General features: G+C 40.2%; 1 protein-coding gene across 1 annotated transcript; it reads left to right on the top strand.

Moving 5' to 3' along the window:
• Positions 1 to 307: 307 nt before the first annotated feature.
• On the top strand, positions 308 to 20366 carry LOC141510182 (sulfotransferase 2A1-like). The gene is made up of 6 exons (XM_074220223.1): positions 308 to 409; positions 5861 to 6069; positions 12502 to 12628; positions 13292 to 13386; positions 19377 to 19557; positions 20057 to 20366. The coding sequence occupies exons 2-6, from the start codon at positions 5872 to 5874 to the stop codon at positions 20173 to 20175; spliced, it is 720 nt and encodes a 239-aa protein (XP_074076324.1). The 5' UTR covers positions 308 to 409; positions 5861 to 5871; the 3' UTR covers positions 20176 to 20366.
• The last annotated feature ends 273 nt before the right edge of the window (positions 20367 to 20639 follow it).

Genomic DNA, 20639 nt, shown 5'->3' with positions numbered 1-20639 from the left:
TTTTAGCAAGCATTTTTTTCACATGCATGCCTTGTGTATGTCTTAGGTGATTGTTTTGAGAACCAGTGTTCTGCTAAACACAGAGAAGACTGTTTTGAGAACCAAACAGTAATTTGATAAACAAAGTGAAGAAGGTAATTATCTCAGAATGCGCTATCTGAGCCTGGGAATATACCTCCTTAGCTCAGACATGCAGCTACTCCCTTATCTAAACTCTGAAGTACATCTTGCTGGTTAAAGCACATAACTATTTCTGTGTTAACCCTTCATAGCTCTTAGCCTGGAATACATATAACACAACACATCCCTTTCATAACCAGCTTTCAAAAGGTGGAAATTATTGAAAAAGTACAAGATGAGCTTAAAGTTGGAGACAAAGATATCATTTTGGTGACCTACCCTAAGTCAGGTAAGGAGCAGGGTGGGGAAACAGGGCAGGGGAGGGAGGCTAGAAGACATGAGCTTTCTTCTATCCCTGGGAACTACAGGACTCAGCCCTCAGAGATGGAAGGGACTTCAGGGGCCAGTTAGCTCCTCATCATAAGTAGAGAACTTCAGTGTGCAGAAGTTCATAGAGCCCTTTTTGGAATAAGAATTTGAAATATTTTAAAGAAGTGGCACATTTCAGTAAGAGGTTATTGAAAACAAAGATGACCCACTCAAGCTCATGGATCCTCTGAAATCTCCCCACCCTGGAGCCCTGGAGGTCCATGGACCTGAGGTTAAGAATCCCAAAGTATAAATAAAATCACTTCTGGCACCTTGGTGATACAGTGGAGTCAGAGAGACTCATTTTCCTGAGTTCAAATCTGGTCTCAGAGACTTACTAGCTGTGAGATACTGGGGCAAGTTACTTCACCAGTTTGCCTCAGTTTCCTCATCTGTAAAAGGAGCTGGAGAAGGAAATAGCAAAGCACTCCAGTATCTTTACCAAGAAAACTCCAGAGGGAGGGGGCAAGAGATGAGGATGCCATGGTAACAAAGACAGTGGTCCCTCATTTCGTGAGGGTGTGAGAGGGCTCAGAGCATCCAGCAGCAGCAGCAGCAGCAGCCCCCAAGTGCCGAGGGAGCTCCAACTCACTCACAGCACCTCCCCACCATGGAGAGCTTCCTAGGTCTCCCCCCACTCCAACTCTTTGGGCCCTCTCAGTCTCTGGTGCAGCAACTCCAGGGTCCCCACAATCATCCAAATCCCTGGGAAACCCTGCAAAGAAGGAGGATTTGGTCAGCCTGAACCCGGAGCTGTCTAGCAGGGAGGCAATCCAACTGAGATGAAGCCAGAAGTCCGGGTTGCTGTGATGTAGCCAGTCAACCTTCAGGGCTTTCTGTTCCCAAGGCATCTGGGGATTTAAGACAGAGGAGACCCTTCTCTTTCCCTTCAAGAGAAAAAAATCTCCAGAAGTTTCAAGTCCCATCCTGATCCACTTGTGTTCATATGAACTAGAAAATCTTTAAAACAGGAGAAGAGGATTAATGATGGAATTCCTGTTCACCTTGCCAGAAAAACACACAACAGACCGTAGGACTGCCAGATCAGCAACCTGCCCACCATCAGCTTCTCCTCCTCTAACTCCACCTAAGTTTCTCTAAATTCGTGACCTTGCAGATCTTGCAGATCTGAGCAACTTGGGCCTGAATCCACCCACCTTCTCTGAATTACAAAGTCAAAAGAAGCAGTAGCTCATGTCCTGCTCAGAAATAATAGTCCAGATTGTGGAGAATCTCTTGTTCAGAGCTTGTTTTCAAATCCTGACCTGAGGAGACAGTGAATTATGGCCAATCCTCAAGTACAGCAGTGAATAAAAAGAAGTCCAGAAACTAGGCCCATAATCCAGATGTAATGAGACAAGCACTAGAAATTGCAAGAAATGCAGCAAAGATGCAGGAAATGAGAAATCCAAACAGTAATCTTACAAGTAATTATAAGATTACAGAGTAATCTTAAGTAATTACAGAGTAATCTTAAGTAATCTTACAAGTCCATTCGGTGGATAGAATGTTCTGAGGCATATTTACACTGATATTCAGGAACAGTTTGGTGGTAAACCATCATTGGAGAGCAATTCTCCCTCTGGGAAAGAAAGTCAGCCTTCCCATAAAGAGAAGAGCTATTCATGGGCTCCACAGTACGGTCCTCAAAGTCCAAGGAACAGCAGTAACACCACCAGCAGTGTTGGCAGCAGTGTTAGCAGCACAACTATCAGTTCTACTGAACAAAGAAATACCATGCCTATTGGAAGACCTGGAAGGGGAACACACCTGGAAGGCAGAGCACATTGCAGCATAGAATGTAAAATTCCCAGTTCATACATAACATGTTATCTGCAGCTACATAAGGAGCAGGATGCAGCCACAAAGCCATAATCCTGATCTTGATGTTCAAATGATGCTAAATAATTCCCTATTTGCTGGAAACCCTCAGCTTTGAGAACAAATAGACAATAGTTCCCAACTTTCCTCTGATAAATGTGGAATCCTGACCTGCTGCCAGCAATGGTTGACTTGAGAGTGATGCAGATCCTATTACATATTTGGTAGGTCCACAGGTAGCAGGCTCTTCCCAGGGTTTTCACCTGGCTTGGGGGTGGGTTTGGGAAACCCTGGAAGCTCTACAGGAACTAAGAGGAATAGCTTGGTATCTACTGAAAACAGAAATCCTTCATCAGAAACTACAGAAAGTGGACACCTATAGTTGATTCCACAAATGGTGCAGGCTCTTCTGGGGCAAACCCTTAGCTACAAAATCCAGAAGTCCAATATCAGCTCAAATGGTACAGCTTGAGCCAAAGGGGGTTCTGGAACTGGGAAGCAAATTACAGACTCTAATAGCCACAGGAAGTGATAGCAATGCAATCATCAAAAGACCACTGGGCTCCCAGCTATCACAGCAATATTTATGTATTTTCCCCAAATGGCCTTTATTTTGTATAATGTCATTTAAATCTTTAAATTGCTGCTTTATTTCATTTTGATTCTTGGAACTCTGCCCTGTTGAAAAGCAAACCCATGCAATACATTTACAGGTGGAATGCAGTAGATTTTTTGTTTAGTTCTTTTTTTGGTTCTTTTTCCAACAGTGGCACTCATGCTTTTTCACTCACAGATGTTATGTGCACCAAACATTGCTCTTTGTTCTACATTTAATATAATTTTTGGAAATAGATTTCAGTTTTTACAGTGGGGTGAACAAGTTTCGTCCTGCAACTATCCTAGTTATTTGCTTTTTAAAGATTATTCTGTGGTAGTCATTTATGTAGAATAAAAAGTATTGAAAAGAAAAAAATAAATTGGCTGCTACAATTTGTGGCACAATATTGTCTATGGTAACTTAGGAATGCATGTTTCCTAGCAAAATGCTGCTCTAACATTTATATACTCTCCTTAAACATTGTTTTCAATTAATATTTTATTTTATTTTTCCAAATATGTCTTATGAAAGCTTTTCAACATTCATCTATCTATATGCATGTGCCTATTTTTAAGTTGCATCATTTCTGTCCTCCCTCCATTGCCATCCCCCTCCCCTCAGCAGTGAACAGTGTGGTGAGTATTGTATGTACACATTTGTGTTTAACATGTTTGTGGAGTAGTCATTTTCTGTATGAGGAATTAGAATGAAGGGAAAAGAAAGAAAACCAGGAAAGGAACAAAAACCATAAGATACATTTTTAAAAGGTGAATATAGTGTTCATTGAGATTCTGTAGGGTTTTTTGTTTTGTTTTCTTTTGTTTTGTTTTTCTTCCTTTGGATAGGGATAGCATCATCCATAGCAGGGTTGCCCTGGGGCTCTGAAATGCTGAGCAGAGCTGCAACTCACAACATTGTTGTTGACATGTACAATCTTCCCTTCACTCAGCATCAGTTCCTATAATTCTTCCCATGTTTCTCCAGAGCCCACCCATTCATGGCATCTTACAGAACAGTAGTACTCCATAACATTCCCATGTTCTTGCTCAGCCATTTTCCACTTGATGGGAATATTGAAGATTTTTGCTTCATTTGTATCTGAAAGCCTGGAGACATTCTTTGCAGTGGAGTAACTGATCACAAAACTTGCGATTGGAAAAAAAAAAAAAAAGGAAAAGAATGAAATATGAAAACAGACATTTACCAAGTTGGGTAGAATCTTTTCCCACCTTCGATAAACATCTCCCAGCAAGTGCTGTTTAGACAATTTCATTTAAAATTTCATAAAAATGCTGATCCAGATCGGCTCTTTAAGTATCCATTTAATTAGAAACTGTATTGAACCATCATCTCAACTTTGCCAAATCAACTACAAATGGCCAATTAGTCTTTATGCTTTTACCTGAGGGTTTTCAACTTTGCCATTGAGATTCTAACAGGCATTAGGATTTGGAATTAGAAATGTTGCTTTCACTGAAGGTGTCAGGATATTTAAACTTTTGTGTTTTTCAGTTTCTTCTCCTCTACACGGGTAACAAAGGAATAAAAAAAAGGAAAAGGAAAGAAAAGAGCAAAATCGAAATGGGGTTAGGAAGAGTCATATAGTATTGAAACTACTGAATAACAGCAGGGGCTGAGAAGGGAAGAAACTGGCCCATGCATCTCTCCATTGTATCCTGACCCTCTTTCAAGGAAGGGGTATTTAGGAAATCATGTTGGACCAGGTTGGATCCATACTCCTGTTCCAAGGGAACAATGAACTGTATCACAGCTAGTAAAGGAAAGAATTGGAGGATTGGAAAGGGCTAACTTCCAGATAGATTCAAAACTCAGACTTGAATTTACAGTTCCACAGAAGACTCCAGGAGAGGCAACATTCAAATTCAGGTCTTCCTGACATTATGTCCAATAGTTAATTAACTACAGTTTCATGAAATCTTTTGAAGGTCACCTCAATTTTTGGGCAATGGTAAAACTAAGATTAGAACCCAAGTTCTCAGACTATGACAGAGCATCACTGTAGTTCCCTCTTTCACATAAAATATATTAGAACCAAGTTCTTCTATTCCTGAGCTCCCTAGAAAGGCTCCCTGATGCCCTCATTCCATGATTTTGCTTATGCTTTCCTCAAAGCCCAGAATGCCCTCCTTATCCCCACCTCTTTGATGAAGTTCTATCCAACTTTTATGGCCTAGGAACCTCTGTCTTCTCCTTTCAGTCCCTAATGGACCTTAGCCATGAATGGTGTTTCTTTCCCATATCTCTCAAGAAGATTTCCATGCAGGTCTAGTTACAGGGTAAATTTCACAGAGTCCCACCCCAAGGAGCAACCCCAAGATGTGATTGTGAGCAACAAGAAATCAGTATAGCTATGGAAACCTCACTTTTCACTGGTTGTGTCCCCTATGCCTGGAAGCCTCTTTCTCCTCACCTCTGCCTCTTACTTTCCTAGGTTTCCTATAAGACCTTCCTCAAACCTCACCTTCAACTGGAAACCTTCCCTGCAACCCCAGTTTTCAAAACCATTCTCCCTGACACTTTCTTTCCTCCATCCTGCAAGCTTCTTAAATGAACTGAGTTATTCACGCTTCACTTCTCAGTATAAATTGTGAGCTACTTGGAGGGAGGAACTGGGTTTTTCCTTTCCTTTGAATCCCTGGAAATCAGCACAGGATCTGGAATCCAGTAAGTGCCTTGGAAATGCTTGTTGAATGACTAGACATTCTTCATTGTGACCATTAAACCAATCGAGCAAATATGAGTTTCATCTCAGGGATATCTCCATGACAGCCAGCACTGTCACAAATAGAGCTGAGCCTTCCCAGTCCTCTATCCCTGGAAGTCTTTCATTGGTTTTGGTCAGGTGTGGATTGTAGTGACACCTTGGATGTCTCTCCTGTCTTGAGGCTCTGTCATTGTGTGATGCCCCCTCCCCTTTTTGATTCCATGCAGGAACCCACTGGATGATAGATATCCTCAGCCTGATCATATCAAAAGGGGACCCCACTTGGATCAAATCTGCCTCTGCCCTGAAACGTTCACCCTGGATTGAGAATCTAAATATCCATGAAGCCAACAAGAATAAGGCAGACCCACGGCTATTCACTTCCCATCTCCCAATCCAATTATTCCCTAAGTCCTTTTTCACCAGCAAGGCCAAGGTAAGCACAAGAGGTCCCTGATCAAAGAAACAGACATCTGAGAGTTAGACTGAGGATGAGATGGAGAGAAGCTGGAGCACAGGAAATCAGGGAAGGGAGGAGGCAGACAAAGGTATCTCCCAGCTCTCCATCCTCTATTTGCTCTCCTAATCATCTTTCTAATAGTCACTTCTGACCATGTCACTGCTCACTTCTACCCCTGGAAAGCAAGGGTAAAGGTTCTATGGAGAAAAATCAGGAGGGCATGAGATAAACAAGAAGGAACAGGGAAGAGGACAGAAGTTATGTAGCTGATTTGAATAGGTTTGAAGGAATATTAGAGATTGAATTGGAGAAAGACAAATTTGTGACTAATTGAGGCTTAATAGGAGAATGAGGGATTAGGGAGAGCTAAGATGCTCAGAACCTCTTCTTAACAACTGAAGTTATCACAGAATGGATCAGGAATGGAGGTGGTGATGTCTTCCTTCCTGGAACTTATTCAGGCAAAAACTAGAAGGCCATATCCATGGATGTAAAAGCAAGTTTCCTTTTTCTCTGAAAACCTTAGCTTTTATTCACATCCCAATGATCAGCAATATCCTTAACATGATGTGCAAATATGTATGTGTGTGTATGTGTGTGTGTGTATGTACACACACACGATATGTATTTGCAAATCTCTAAGTCATGTTAAAAAGATAAAGCAGATAATTAGACAGAAACATTAGATACGATCTTCCAGAAAGTTATTATTTTTTTTTAGTTTTTTTCAAGGCAAATGGAGTCAAGTGGCTTGCCCAAGGCCACACAGCTAGGTAATGATAAAGTGTCTGAGGCTAGATTTGAACTCATGTGCTCCTGACTCTGAGGTCAGTGCTTTATCCACTGTGCCACCTAGCTGCCCCTGTTCTGATTCTTCTTACACAAGGTGACTAATCTGGAAATACGTTTAACATAGTTTCTATGTATAGCATATCAGGTTTCTTGCTGTCAAGGTGAAGGGAGAGAAGAGAGGAAGAAAAGTGTGAAACTCAAAACTCAAATAGGAATGTTTAAAATTATTTTTTCAGGTACTGGGAAAAATAAATACATGTATTTAAATTGAAAGAAAAATTTAAAAAATTAAAAACTTTTCAATTACATGGAAAGAAATTTTTGTGACATTTATTTTGGCAAAATTTTGAGTTGCAAATTTTTTTCCTCCTTCACTTCCCTCTTACCTCACCAAAATAATAAGTCATCTTCCATAAGTTAAAGAAGCACAATCATGCTAAACACATTTCCATATTAACCCTATTGTGAGAGAAAAATCAGTATTAAAAGAAAAAAGAAATTTTAAAAATTAAAAATAGCATGTTTTGGATTGTATTCAGACTCCACAGTTTCTTCCTCTGCATATAGATGACATTTTCCATCACAATTTTATTTGGAATTGTCTTGGATCATGTATTTTCAAGATGAGGTAGGTTTTTCCTAGTTGATCCCCACACAGTGTTGCTGTCACTATGTATAATATTCTCATGGTTCCTTACACTCAGCAGCAGTTCATGTGTTTCCAAAGTTTTCTAAAATCTGTCTTATCATCATTTCTTATAAAATTTTAGTATTCCATTAAATTCATACGCCACAACTTCCTCAACTGTTCTCCAATTGATGGGCATTCCCTCATTTTCCAATTCTTTACTATAATAAAAGAGCTGCTATAAAACCTTTTGTACATGTTTACTGTTTTTTAAAGATCTCTATCCTACTAGTAGTAGTATTACTGGGTTAGAGTGTATGCACAGTTATAGATAACTTTTTTGGCAGAATCATGGTCTCTATTTTCCCACATTCCTCCTTTTTCTCCTTCTCCTTCTCCTTCTTCTCCTTCTCCTTTTCCTTCTCCCTCTCCTTCCCCTTTTCCTTCCCCCTTCTCCTTCTCCTTCTCCTTCTCCTTCTCCTTCTCCTTCTCCTTCTCCTTCTCCTTCTCCTTCTCCTTCTCCTTCTCCTTCTCCTTCTCCTTCTCCTTCTCCTTCTCCTTCTCCTTCTCCTTCTCCTTCTCCTTCTCCTTCTCCTTCTCCTCCTTCTCCTTCTCCTTCTTCTCCTTCTCCTTCTCCTTCTCCTCCTCCTCCTCCTCCTCCCCTTCATCATCTTCTTCTTCTCTTTTTCCTTCTGCCTTTTGTCCATCTTCCACATCTTCTCATCCTCCTCTTTCTTCATCTTTCTCTTCTTTTTCATCTTCTTCCTCTCTTTTGTCTTTATCTTATTATTCCTCTTCTTTCACTTCATCATCATTCTCTGTCATTATTATATCAGATATAATGCTGATTGTGAGACTTCACTTTTGTTATTGTTCTGTTATGCAATGATGTGGATCTCTTAAGAATCCCATGAACCACATCATCACAGACCCTTCTATTCTTCACTATCTCTTGAAATCTGTCCAAGTTCATGTTCACTGTAACCATGATAGTAGCTATCTCAGTCATGCTCTGCTCTACTCTTTTCTTGTACCTTCGGTCTTTCCCAATAAATTCCATCTGCTGATTCCATAGTCAAAGTATTTTAGCTTCAGTTTCAGTATTTCACCTTTCAGTGAATATCCTGAATTGTTTCTTTAACTGTTAACAGACTGTATCTGTTAGCAGTATGAGGGACTCTCAAAAGTCTTCTCCAGCACCATACTTCAAAAGTATCAATTCTGTAGTACTCAGCTTTTTAAAATTTTTAAAATTTTTTTTATTATTTATTTATTTTTAGGTTTTTGCAAGGCAAACGGGGTTAAATGGCTTGCCCAAGGCCACACGGCTAGGTAATTATTAAGTGTCTGAGACCAGATTTGAACCCAGGTACTCTTGACTCCAAGGTTGGTGCTTTAGCCACTATGCCACCTAGCCGCCCCTTTTTTTATTTTTCAAATCTCATTGCCATCCATTTCTACTGAACAAAACATAGCTTTGATTCAGTAAATCTATCCTGTCAAGGTGATGTCTCTGCTTTCTCGAATGCTGTTCAGATTTTCCTTAACTTTCCTTCCAAGATGTAAACTTCTTTCAATTGCATGACTGCAGGCCCTAGATGCAGTGATCTTTGAGCCCAACAATATAAAATCCACACTACTTCCATTTCTTCTCCTTCTATGTGGCAGGAAGTGTTACTACCAGTTGTCAAGTTCTCAATTTATTTTATGTTACCCTTCAAGTCCTCCTCTTTCACCTTCAACAAGAACCTTCTCAATTGCTCTTCCATTTTTCCAGTAGAGGAGTACTGTTTGCATATCCGAGATGGCATATCCTTCCCAGGAATATCAACTCCATGTTTGAGTCATCTAGCTTTGGCATTCCATATGATGTATTCTGGATATGAGTTAAATAAAGAAGGTGATATTATACAGTTTTGGTGGACTCCTTTCCCTATCTTAAAAGATGGCTGCTCTTGACTTACATTTGGATTCCTCAGGAGACAAGTAAAGAGACCTGGTACTCCCATCCCTTTGAGGACTTGCCACATTTTGTTGTGATTTAGAAGGTTTAACTTAGTGAAGCAGAAGTAGATTTTTTTTCCTGGAACTCCCTTGCTTTTCCATAATCCAGTGAATGTTGGCACTTTGGTCTCCACTTACTCTGTCTCTTTGAAAACCAGTCTGCATATCTGATAATTCTCATTTTTTTTTTTAGATTTTTGCTAGGCAATGGGGTTAAGTGGCTTGCCCAAGGCCACACAGCTAGGTAATTATTAAGTGTCTGAGACCGGATTTGAACCCAGGTACTCCTGACTCCAGGGCCGGTGCTTTATCCACTGTGCCACCTAGCCGCCCCCTCTCATTTCTTATATTGCTGAAACCTACCTTGAAAAATCTTAAGGGTAACTTGCTGGTATATGAAATAAGGGCAATTGATTTTCTTTTAATTTTTTTTTTTTAGGTTTTTGCAAGGCAAACGGGGTTAAGTGGCTTGCCAAAGGCCACACAGCTAGGTAATTATTAAGTGTCTGAGACCTGATTTGAACCCAGGTACTCCTGACTCCAGGGCTGGTGCTTTATCCACTATGCCACCTAGCTGCCCCTGGCAATTGGTTTTTTAAAAGATTTTATTTCTTTTAAATTTTACAATTTTTCCCCTCATCTGGCTTCCCTTCCACCACCCCCTGCAGAAGGCAGTTTGTTAGTCTTTAGATTGTTTCCATGCTATGCACTGATCTAAGTTGAGAGAGAAATGTTATACTTAAGGATGAAAGAGAAATCATAGCCTTAAGGAAGAAACACAAAGTATGAGATATAGCATATTTATATAATAAGATAATAGTTTTTAAAAATTAAAGATAATAGTCCTTGATCTTTGTTGAAACTCCACAATTGTTTCTTTGGATACAGTCGGCATTCTCCATCACAGATATCCCAAAATTATGCCTGATGTTTGCCCTGCTGGTATAAGCAAGTCCATTCAAATGGATCATCACTCCCATGTTGCTGTTATGGTGTACAATGTTTTTCTAGTCCTACTCACCTTGCTCAGCATTAGTTCATGCAATTACTTCATAATTATAAAATTCCTTGGTGTTTGATTTCTTTCAGATTGGGACATAAATTGATCTTTTCAAACCCAGTGGCCATTACTGTGTTTTCCAAATTTGTTGGCATATTTATTTTTATTTTTAAATGATTTTCTACAGCTGCATGAAAAACAAAGTTTCAACATTTATTTCTAAAATCTTGAGTTTCAAAGTCTCTCCCTTCCTCCCTTCCCACTCTTCCCAGGCAAAAAGCAAGCTACTTGGTATAGGTTACAAATGTGCTAAAAAGGTGACTTCAACAGTCATGTTGAAAAAAGTAAACATAATCCTCTCCCATTACAAAAAAAAGAGAAACCTCAAGAAAAATAAAATGAGAAAAAATATGCTTCAGTCTATATTCAGACAATAGCTCTGTCTTTGGGATGGATAGCAATCTTTATCATCTAAGAAATTTCTTTAATATTTTTGCCCACAGTTGCTATTGCTAGATATATTTCATTCCAACTTATTCATTCCACTTCCATTTATTTTATTCTCTCTCTCTCCTTTTACCCTATGCCTCCTCAAAAGTGTGTTTTGTCTGACTACCATCTCCTACTTTTCTATGATCTACACCCCCTCTTTTCCCCTGTCCCCTTTCTCTCATCTCTTTCCCCTACTATTTTTCTTTAGCATAAGAAAGATTTCTATATTCAATCAAGTGTGCACATTATTCCCTCTCTGAGACCATTCTGATGAGAATAAGGCTCACTACCTCCCCCTCAAATTCCCCCTCTTCCACTCCACTGCAAAACCTTTTTCTTACCTCTTTTATAAGAAATAAGCATTCCCATTCTACCTCTCCTTCCCTTTCTACCAGTATGTTCCTTTCTCCCCAATCAGGTTGCCAGAGTAACCTCATCTTCTTCTTCTGATAAATTTTCCCTTTCCTTCTCACAAGTCAATTGATCAAGAAAACATTGGATAAGTACTCAATCTGTCCCTGAATTGTCTCCTTTTTCTTCAGGATTTCTTCCTAGAGACTTATTCCTCCCATCAGTGTATCATATATATTGTTTCCTACCTATTACCTCTCTTGCTCCCCATTTTTCAGGTGAAAACTCTTTAAATTTGAGTTTCAAGATCCCTGCCTTATAGATTCCTTAATGTTCTTTCAGCAAATGCCTTTCTCAGTCAAATTACTGTCATTTCTTTAGAAGATGTTCTCTAATAAATGCTTGTTCCCTCCTTTGTCCCTTATCCTTATTTCTAAGTAATTGACTAAATTTAATACCTATTCATCCTTCATTATTGAAGGAGACCAAAATGGCATCACTATTTGAGACAAATGACAGGGTGTATGACTGGCTGATCAGATAAATTCAGATTGGACACAAATAGTCCATGTGAACACCTGGAGTGAGCACTCTAAACTTATATGTATAAGTGTCATTATTGTGAATAGTTTCTTTGTATTATTAGACTGGTTGAGACTCAAGAACTAAATTGGTGAGTGAGGGAATCATTTCCAACATAAGGATAACCCCTACATTTTGAAAGAATCCAAGTGCAACTATAATGTGAGGTGTTTGTTCTGTGAGAACTGAGACCTGCCATTGTCAGAAAAGTTGGGGAGAGAAGAGGCAGCCCAGAGAGTGAGTAGGTGTTTGAATGCCCATAGGAAAGGTAGGAATGCCACCAAGCAGAGGGTGTGCTCCATTAAGGAATTATATAGAGGTGAGGAACAAAGTAAGAGGAAAAGTAGCAGCAATTGCCAGAGATCAGTTAATCAGTCAGTCAATAAACATTTATTAAGTCTGTAATACATCCCAAGCTACGTGGTAAACACTTAGCATAGAAGGAGTAGAAAGAGGCAGCAGCTCGCAGGGACCAATCCAAGGACCTCCCCACCACAGATGCTTCTTGAGGAAGGAACATTGATATGCTAACCTCACAAAGTCATAATTTCTCTTTTAGGTGATTTATCTTGCCAGGAACCCAAAGGATATCCTTGTATCTTTACACCATTTTCAAAGTCAGATACCACTATTCTTGTCACATTCAACTTTTGACCACAACTTTGCAGAATTCCTTCAGGGAAATGGTGAGTGAAAAAGGAATGGTGGAACCATATCCTACTTCCCTTCCTTATCCCTTTTCCCTACTTTCTCCCTACCCTTTTGGTGTCCTTTCCATTTCTGGAAGGTACATTTATTTCTCCCAGTAACCCTGGGATAGCTACAGGCCATGACTATCTCCTCCATGTTAATGAAGAAGGGTTGTAAATGGGATTTTCCCAAGTTTAAAGAACCAAGAAATATGCAGAGGTGATCTGCACTGGAACCCAGGCCTTCTGAATCTAAGACCAGTGCTCTTTGGGAAAAGTAGAGCCTCAAGAGACTAATTCAGGGCCTGGAATGAAATGTAAGTCACTCAAATTGCCCTAGTTCTTCCATGATGAAGACTAAATGCCACCTCCTCCAGGGAACCCAATTTAACAACTGCATTAATGTTCACTATCATTGCAGAGATTTCTCAGGCTGAGCCAGCAAGTGGGTCAAGCTTAACCTGTGACTTTCTCATGGGTCTTTCTCCCAGCTGGCCTTCTGTTGGGTGACATGTCTCTGTGTTTGAGAATCATCTCCCCTTCCATTTGTCACCCTATGTCCCATCCCCACCTGTGAGACCTGGGAAGAGTAAGAACCTTATAAAGCTGGGAAACAGAAATAATTTGGACTCCCATATCTCTTTCCCAATTCCCTTCCAGTTGTATATGGGTCTTGGTTTGACCACATCAAAGGATGGTTGCCCATGAGAGATTCTGAGAAAGTCTTGTTCCTAACCTATGAGGAACTTCATCAGGTAGGGTTCCTGTCTATTCCCTTTTTCATCTTTGTAAAGTATCCACAGCAATTCAAATCCCTTCCCTCTTCTTCTCATTCCAATCTGTCTATTCTGTATTTTCTTTATACAGTTTCTTTGTACACTGTTGTTTGCATGTTGTCTCAGTAAATAAACATTTACTTAAGATTATATAACCATTTATGGAACAAGTACTGAGGTAAATGCTAGGGAGACAAGAAGAGGCAAAGATAGTACTTTCCCTCAAGGAGTTTCCAGTCTAATGAGTGAGACAGCATGCAAACAACTTTGTGCAAACAAGAATGTCATGTGTATATGTGTCCTTGTGTGTATGTGTATATATTGGTGTTTGTGAGTTCATTGGAGGTACTTGACAGCAACAGGCCCTAGAAGTAAGAAGGGCTAGGAAAGGTTTGCTGTAGAATGGAGGCTTCAGCTAGGCTTTGAAGGAGGCCAGGGCTGTTCCCAGAGCAGAGGACTGAGCACCTTCTAAGCATGGGAGAAAGTCAGAACAAATGCCCAAAGCCAAGAGATGGATGGTCTTGTTCAGCAAATAGCCAGGAGCCTGACACTGGGTCAAAAAGGGGGTAAAGCAGACACAAACAATGGGGAGCAGCACAGACCCCACATCTTCTGGATAAAACTGGAGTGTCCATCCATTGTGTCAACTCATCTATCAATAGTGAATCTGAAAAAGGATAAGGAGTGATGAGTCAATCTACAGAGAGATCAGAACTACTGAGCCAGTGCCTGGTTCTCAAAATAGCATTATATAATGGGGTAACAATTTTAAAAACCAGTAAGTGTCCTTTCCAGCCCCTACAGCTCTGACCCTGGATCCATTCTCTGGTCCAATCAGGTCCCTCACTCTGAGCTGGACAGATCATGGATTTATCAAGACTTCTTTCCAGAATATCTCCATATCTGTCAGAAGGTTCTCACATGAGACTGACTTTTAGTGGATGGGCTTTGAGCTCATAGTTTTCCCCCCTGAGTGACAAGGACCTCCTTCCTTCTCTCTAGGAATCTCTTGAGCTTTCTCTGACAAATTTCCTATTTCATTATCTTTTTTTCCTCTGTGTTTCTAAACTTGTTCTTCCTTTTTCTTTTTAATTATTTGACTGTGTTCCTCAGTCTCTTCTATTCTTTTCTTCCCTCTTCATTTCTTAGCTTTTCTTTGACTTCTTCAGATTCCTCTTGATTCCTCTCTACAATCCCTCCCTTTGCTTCCTTTTCCTATTTTCTCCTAGTCCTCTTCTATGCCTTAATTCTCTCTTCAATCACCCCTCATATAACTTTATTCTCCAATTTACTCATCATCACTTAACCTTCATATTTCATCTCTTTATGTTTTCTCTTCTATTCTTCCTTCCATTTTGACTTCTAATTTTGCTTCCTTTTTCATTCCCTCAATTTCTTCTTTTTTCTTAATCATTTTCTACTTTTTCTATTTGTTCTTCCTTATTCTCTCCATCTCATCTTCCCAGTTTTCTCTTCCTTCCTCTTTCTCTCCATCTCTTCTATTTTCTCTTTCTTTTTCTCTTTTTTACTTTTAATATTTAATATTTATTTATTCTCATTTTGTACAAAGGTTTTTTATACATTAATAAAATATTCTTGTTTAAGAGTAAACAAAATACCCCCTACCCCCCAAAATATAGACTCACTTGAGCAATGAAGTAAAGGGGAGAGAAAAAATTAAAATTAAAAAATAATAGTAATAATTGTAGGTATGGTCAGGTGGCGCAGTGGACGGAGCACCAGCCCTGGAGTCATGAGCACCCAAGCCCACATCTGGCCCTGTACACCCAACAATCACCCAGCCATGTTACTTGCAAGCCACCTGAACCCCACTGTCCTGCAAAAACCAAAAAAAAGAATAAATAAATAAAATAAAATAGTAATAATAGTAGGGGTGGCTAGTTGGCAGACAGAGCATTGACCCTTGAGCCAGGAGAACCTGGGTCCAAATCTGGCCTCAGACACCCAACGATCACCCCACTATGCAGCCCCAGGTGGGCCACCCAGCCCCATTTGCCCTGCACCCCCCCAAAATAACAATAATAAAAAATGTGCTTGAGTCTTTGTTCCAACACCAACAACTCTGTCGCTAGTGGGTCACATTCTTTATGATAAGTCCATGGCAAAAGTTACTTTCACATTTTTCCACTGTTGCCATTGCTGATCGCAACTCCCTCCTTTTGTATTTCTCCACTACCATGTACTATATTTTCTCTCTCCTTTCACTCTGACTCTGCTGCAGGGTAGCTGAGTGGCACAGCAGACAGATCCCTGTCCCTGGGGCCAAGAGGCCTTGAGCCCCAATACCACCCCTTAGGCCCAGCATCCATCTGGCCCTATGGTCCCAGACAGGCCATCCAATGCCAGCCCCTTGCAAGAAGTAAAAAAGAAAATGTGTTATATCTGACAACTCTCCCCCTATGTTCCATCCTCTCCTCCATCACTCACATCACCCCCCCCTTCCCCCTGTCCCCCCTCCTTCTTACTCCAGATGCCTATACTCTATTGAGTATATATGCTGTTTCCTCTCCTAACCACCTCTGATGAGAGCAAAGATTCCCTCATTCCCCATTGCCTTTCCCCATTCCATATCATTGCAATAGCTCATTGTAATAAAAAAATCTTATTTTATGAAATATCTTGGCTTATTCCCCCTCTCCTTTTGCTTTCTCCCATTACATTTCCCTTTTTTCTATTGACTCCATTTTTACTCCATATTTTAACTTCGAATTCAGCTTTCTCCTGTGCTTCAACTATAAAAACTCCCTCTACCTGCTCTATTAACTGCGAAGGTTCAAATGAGTATTATCAGTGTCATTTTTCTATGCAGGAATACATGCAGTTCATCATCATTAAGTCCCTCATATTTTCCCCCTCTCCTCCAATCTTTATGCTTCACCTGAGTCCTGTATCTGAAGATCAAACCTTCTGTTCAGCTCTGGCCATTCCAAAAGGAACATTTGAAATTCCCCTGGTTCACTGAAAGTCCATCTTTTTCCCTGGAAGAAGTCATTTTTGCTGGGTAGTTGATTCTTGGTTGCATTCTAAGCTCTTTTGCCTTCCAGTATATTATATTCCAAGCCCTATGAGCTTCCAATGTAGCTGCTGCTAAGTCCTGTGTGATCCTGACTGCAGCTCCACGATATTTGAATTGTGTCCTTCTGGCTGCTTGTAATATTTTCTCTTTGACTTGGGAGTTCTGGAACTTGGCTATAATATTCCTAGGGGTTGGTTTTTTGGGATCTCTTTCTCAGGGCGATCAGTGGATTCTCTCCATTTCTATTTTGCCCTCTGCTTCTAGAATATCAGGGCAATTTCCCTGTAGTAATTCTTTGAAAATGATATCAAGGCTCTTTTCCTGATCATGACTTTCAGGTATTCCAATAATTTTTAAATTGTCTTTCCTAAATTGGTTTTCTATATCAGTTGTTTTTTCAATGAGATATTTCACATTTTCTTCTAATTTTTCATTTTTTTGGTTTTGAAGTATTGATTCCTGATTTCTGGTAAATTCATCAATCTCCCTGAATTCTATTCTTTGTCTGAAGGATTTCTTCTCCTCAGAGTTTTCTTATCTCTTTTTCCATCTGGCCAATTTTGCTTTTTAAAGCATTCTTCTCCTCAATAACTTTTTGAACTGTTTTATCCATTTGACCTAAGCTGTTTTTTAGCATGCCATTTTCTTCAGCATTTTTTTGGATTTCCTTGACTAAGCTGCTGACTTCATTTTCATGTTTTTCCTGCATCTCTCTCCTTTCTTTTCCCAGTTTTTCTTCTAACTCCCTCATTTGATTTTCGAAGACTTTTTTGAGCTCTGTCATAGCCTGAGCCTAATTTCTATTCTTCTTGGAGTCTTTAGATGCAGGAGCTTGTGCTTCCTCATCTTCAGACTGAGTATATTGATCCTTCTTGGGTTCATAGATAATGTATTTCTCAATGGTGTTCCTCTTTTTTCTCTGCTTGCTCATTTTCCCAGTCTAAGCCTGTTTTGGAGGTGCTTCCTGAGCTTTTGGGACACTCCCACAAGGGTCTCAGTGTGTGAGGCTCTGTCCTCCCTCCTGGTCTGTAAATGACCACAAGCTCCCCAGCTCTGCCATGGGGCTCAGGTTGGGTGTGGCCCTGCTGTTCTATGGGGGAGCCTGGACTGCGATCAAAATCTGAATGTGGTCAGAGCCCCAGAATCCTTTTCCAGGGGCAGAGAACAGAACTGGGCAGTCTCTCTTCACTACCCTCCCTAGGTTCAATGGGCTCATGCCCTGGGGGCTCCTGCTTAGGGTCTCTGCCTGCTTCTGTTTCCTGGATCTGGAATACAGTGGCCAAGCAGCTAGCTGTGTGCCCTGAGGGCTGGGCTTCACATGCTCATCCTCTGGTAGAGGTCCCCTGCTGTTCCTCCAATTTGTGCCTGGTGTTTTTCCCTGGGGTGTAGCTCAGGAGACTCCCTAGCTGCTGTGAGCTGGGGCTCCCAGCACCCTGGGGCTGCCTCCAGGAGGCTGAAGTTCTTTCCCTCTGGCAGGCCACCCCTGTGGCAGGCTGCCCCTTCAACCCAGGGGAGCAGAGCCTTTCTGCTCTTTTCCTGGTTATCTTGAGTAGGAGAACTGCCTCATTGGGTCCCTCTGTGGGTTCTGTCTCTCGAAAATTTAGTTAGAGTCCTTAGTTTCAAAGATTTATGAGAGAGCGCCTAGGACATGATCCACTCTTGTTGCCATCTTGGCTCTGCCCTCATCTTTTTATCTCTCCATCCTGTTTTCTCTTCCTTTATTTCCTTCCACCTCTACTTTCTATTTACTTTTCCTAAATTCCTCCTTGTTTGCCCTTCCTTTGGTTAATTTCTACCATCTTATCTTCCTGTTTTTTGTTTCATAACTTCCTTTTTAACTCATTTTCATATTATTTTCCTTTCATTTATTCTTATTCTTCCTTTCTCTTCCCCTTCATTATTCCCTCTTTTCTCTTTTTCTCATTTTCTTCCTGTTTTTCTTTCTTTTTCTTTCCCTTTGGTTTTACCTAATTTTTTCTCCTTTCTTTCCTTCATTTCTCATTCTCTTTTTTATTTTCTATATCTCTTCTTATTTTTTCCTTTCATATTCTCCATTTCCTCATTTTGTTTTCACTTCCTTTCTTTTACTGCAACTCTCCTTTCTATTTATTTTTCTTTTGCTTCAACTGTACTTCATGTTTTCTATTCCTTTTCCCCTACATCTCTTCTTATTTTTCTCTTGTATTTTTTTCCTTCCAGTTCTTCCAATTGTTCTTTCCCTTCTTTCCCCTACATCTCTTCTCTCTATTTTCTCATCCTTCAGTTTCTTTTACTCAGATCTTCTTTCTTTTTCATTTCATTTATTCCTTTCCCTCCACTGTGCCTATTATCTCTTTGTTTCTCTTTCCCTCCTTTTCTTCTTTATATTTTCTCTTCCTTTTTCCTCCAATTTTTCAATTTTCTTTTCTTTCTTCCTTCCCTCCATTTTCCTGACTTCTCATTTTCTCTCTCTCATTTTCTCTAGTTCATTTTTCTTCCTTTCTCTTTTTATCTCTACCTCCCCTATCAGTCCATCCATTCACCATATTCTCTCATTTCACATCCTGTTCTTCTCTGCTCTCTCCAAATTTTCTTCCTCCTTTCCTTCCTTGTTTGACTCCCTTCCCATTCCTGCTTCAAATCTTGTCCTCCCTCCCATCCCTCTGCTATCCACCATTTCCATTCCAATATCTTTTTTCCTTTACTTCACTTTTTTCCTCTCCCCTTCAGATCTTTCCCTTCAGACTCTGGATTCTCACATCTCTAACACCCTTGGTTCTGCTTCTTTTATTCTTACACTTTTCTTTAAACTCATCCTCTTACCCCTCTTCATTTCTTCTCTAACCTTTGTCTCCTCTTCCTTCTCACTTTTGGTCTCTCCATTTTCCTTCTTTTTTCTCTATAAAATTTTCACCCCAGCATTATAAGACTTGGTTTTGTTTTGTTTTTGTAGGATCTTAGGGTCAGTGTGGAGAAGATTTGCCAATTCCTGGATAAGGAGCTGAGTGAGGAAGAAATCAGCTCAGTCCTAGAGAATGCCTCTTTCCAGGTCATGAAAAATCACAAGCTGGAAAATGGTGAAGTTGTTACAATAGAAAATAAGGAACCCTTCAAGATTATGGTGATGAGAAAAGGTGAGGAGAAATGGTCTAGGAGCACAAGGGAGTCAAAAAGGTGGCTTGGCCCATTCCAGGTGACATCCAGATACCCAGAAATAGAATCAAGAAAGGTGTGAATCACAAAACAGTAGAATAGAAATAAGGCAATCAGAGAACTTGCTCCACGTATGAAATGGACAGTAACAGATGTATATGCAATGACCTACTCAGTGATAGGATGCACTACTGTCCTAGGAAAGCTCCTTCATGTTTTCCTGTGTTTGATGAGAAACAAGAGAAAGAATAGGAAGAGGAATGGCAAGACTAGGGAGACACATTGTCCATACTCACTTCACTGAATGATGAATGGAAGAGCTTACTGCTTGTAAGGAAAGGTTCTGTCCTATAAATATCAGTCACTAAAAGTTTAACCAGGGTCTCCTGCTTGGGCAAAGGAGGGAGGGAGATTGGGATGGAAAAAATGATCCCTAAGGCCCAGTCACAGAACCCGTTGCCTTCATTCCACATTCTGCAGGAATCTGTGGAGACTGGAAAAACTACTTCACAGTGACCCAGATGGAAACATTCAACAAGATGTACCAAGAAAAGATGAAGGGGCTGGGCCAGGACCTGTTCCCATGGGATTGTTGCTGAGATGGTCTGTGGAAGACCTGATGTTCTCTATCCATCTATGATCTGCACATAAACATGATTTTGCCTCCCCCTCTGTACCCCTCTTCCTCTACTTTCTGTTCTCTTCTTTCACTGCTATAACGAGCACAAAGGAAAGTAACATCAGAGACCCAGGGCATGCTTGCTTCTTGCCAGAGCAAAGGTTCCAGTTTGGATCCATTATTCAGTGCACAACTTTTACCTTTGATAGACATTTTTAGGATGCTTTTGCAAGATGATCTTTTATATTCTGTGATTGTGAGTATTTTAATCATAAAGGAATCCTCAATTCTGTAGACATTTTCTGACTGTTAATATAATGTTGATTATGGTCATTTCTCAATAAACTACTAATTCTGAGGGATGATATAATGTAAAACAATGGTTGCCTCTCTGAAATAAATACAGTGATTCCAACCTGGTCATGGGGATTAGTTTTCAGAATG

Source organism: Macrotis lagotis, chromosome 1, assembly GCF_037893015.1.
Source record: "Macrotis lagotis isolate mMagLag1 chromosome 1, bilby.v1.9.chrom.fasta, whole genome shotgun sequence".
Lineage (NCBI taxonomy): Eukaryota > Metazoa > Chordata > Mammalia > Peramelemorphia > Peramelidae > Macrotis > Macrotis lagotis.
This window is presented reverse-complemented; position numbering and strand designations above follow the sequence as displayed.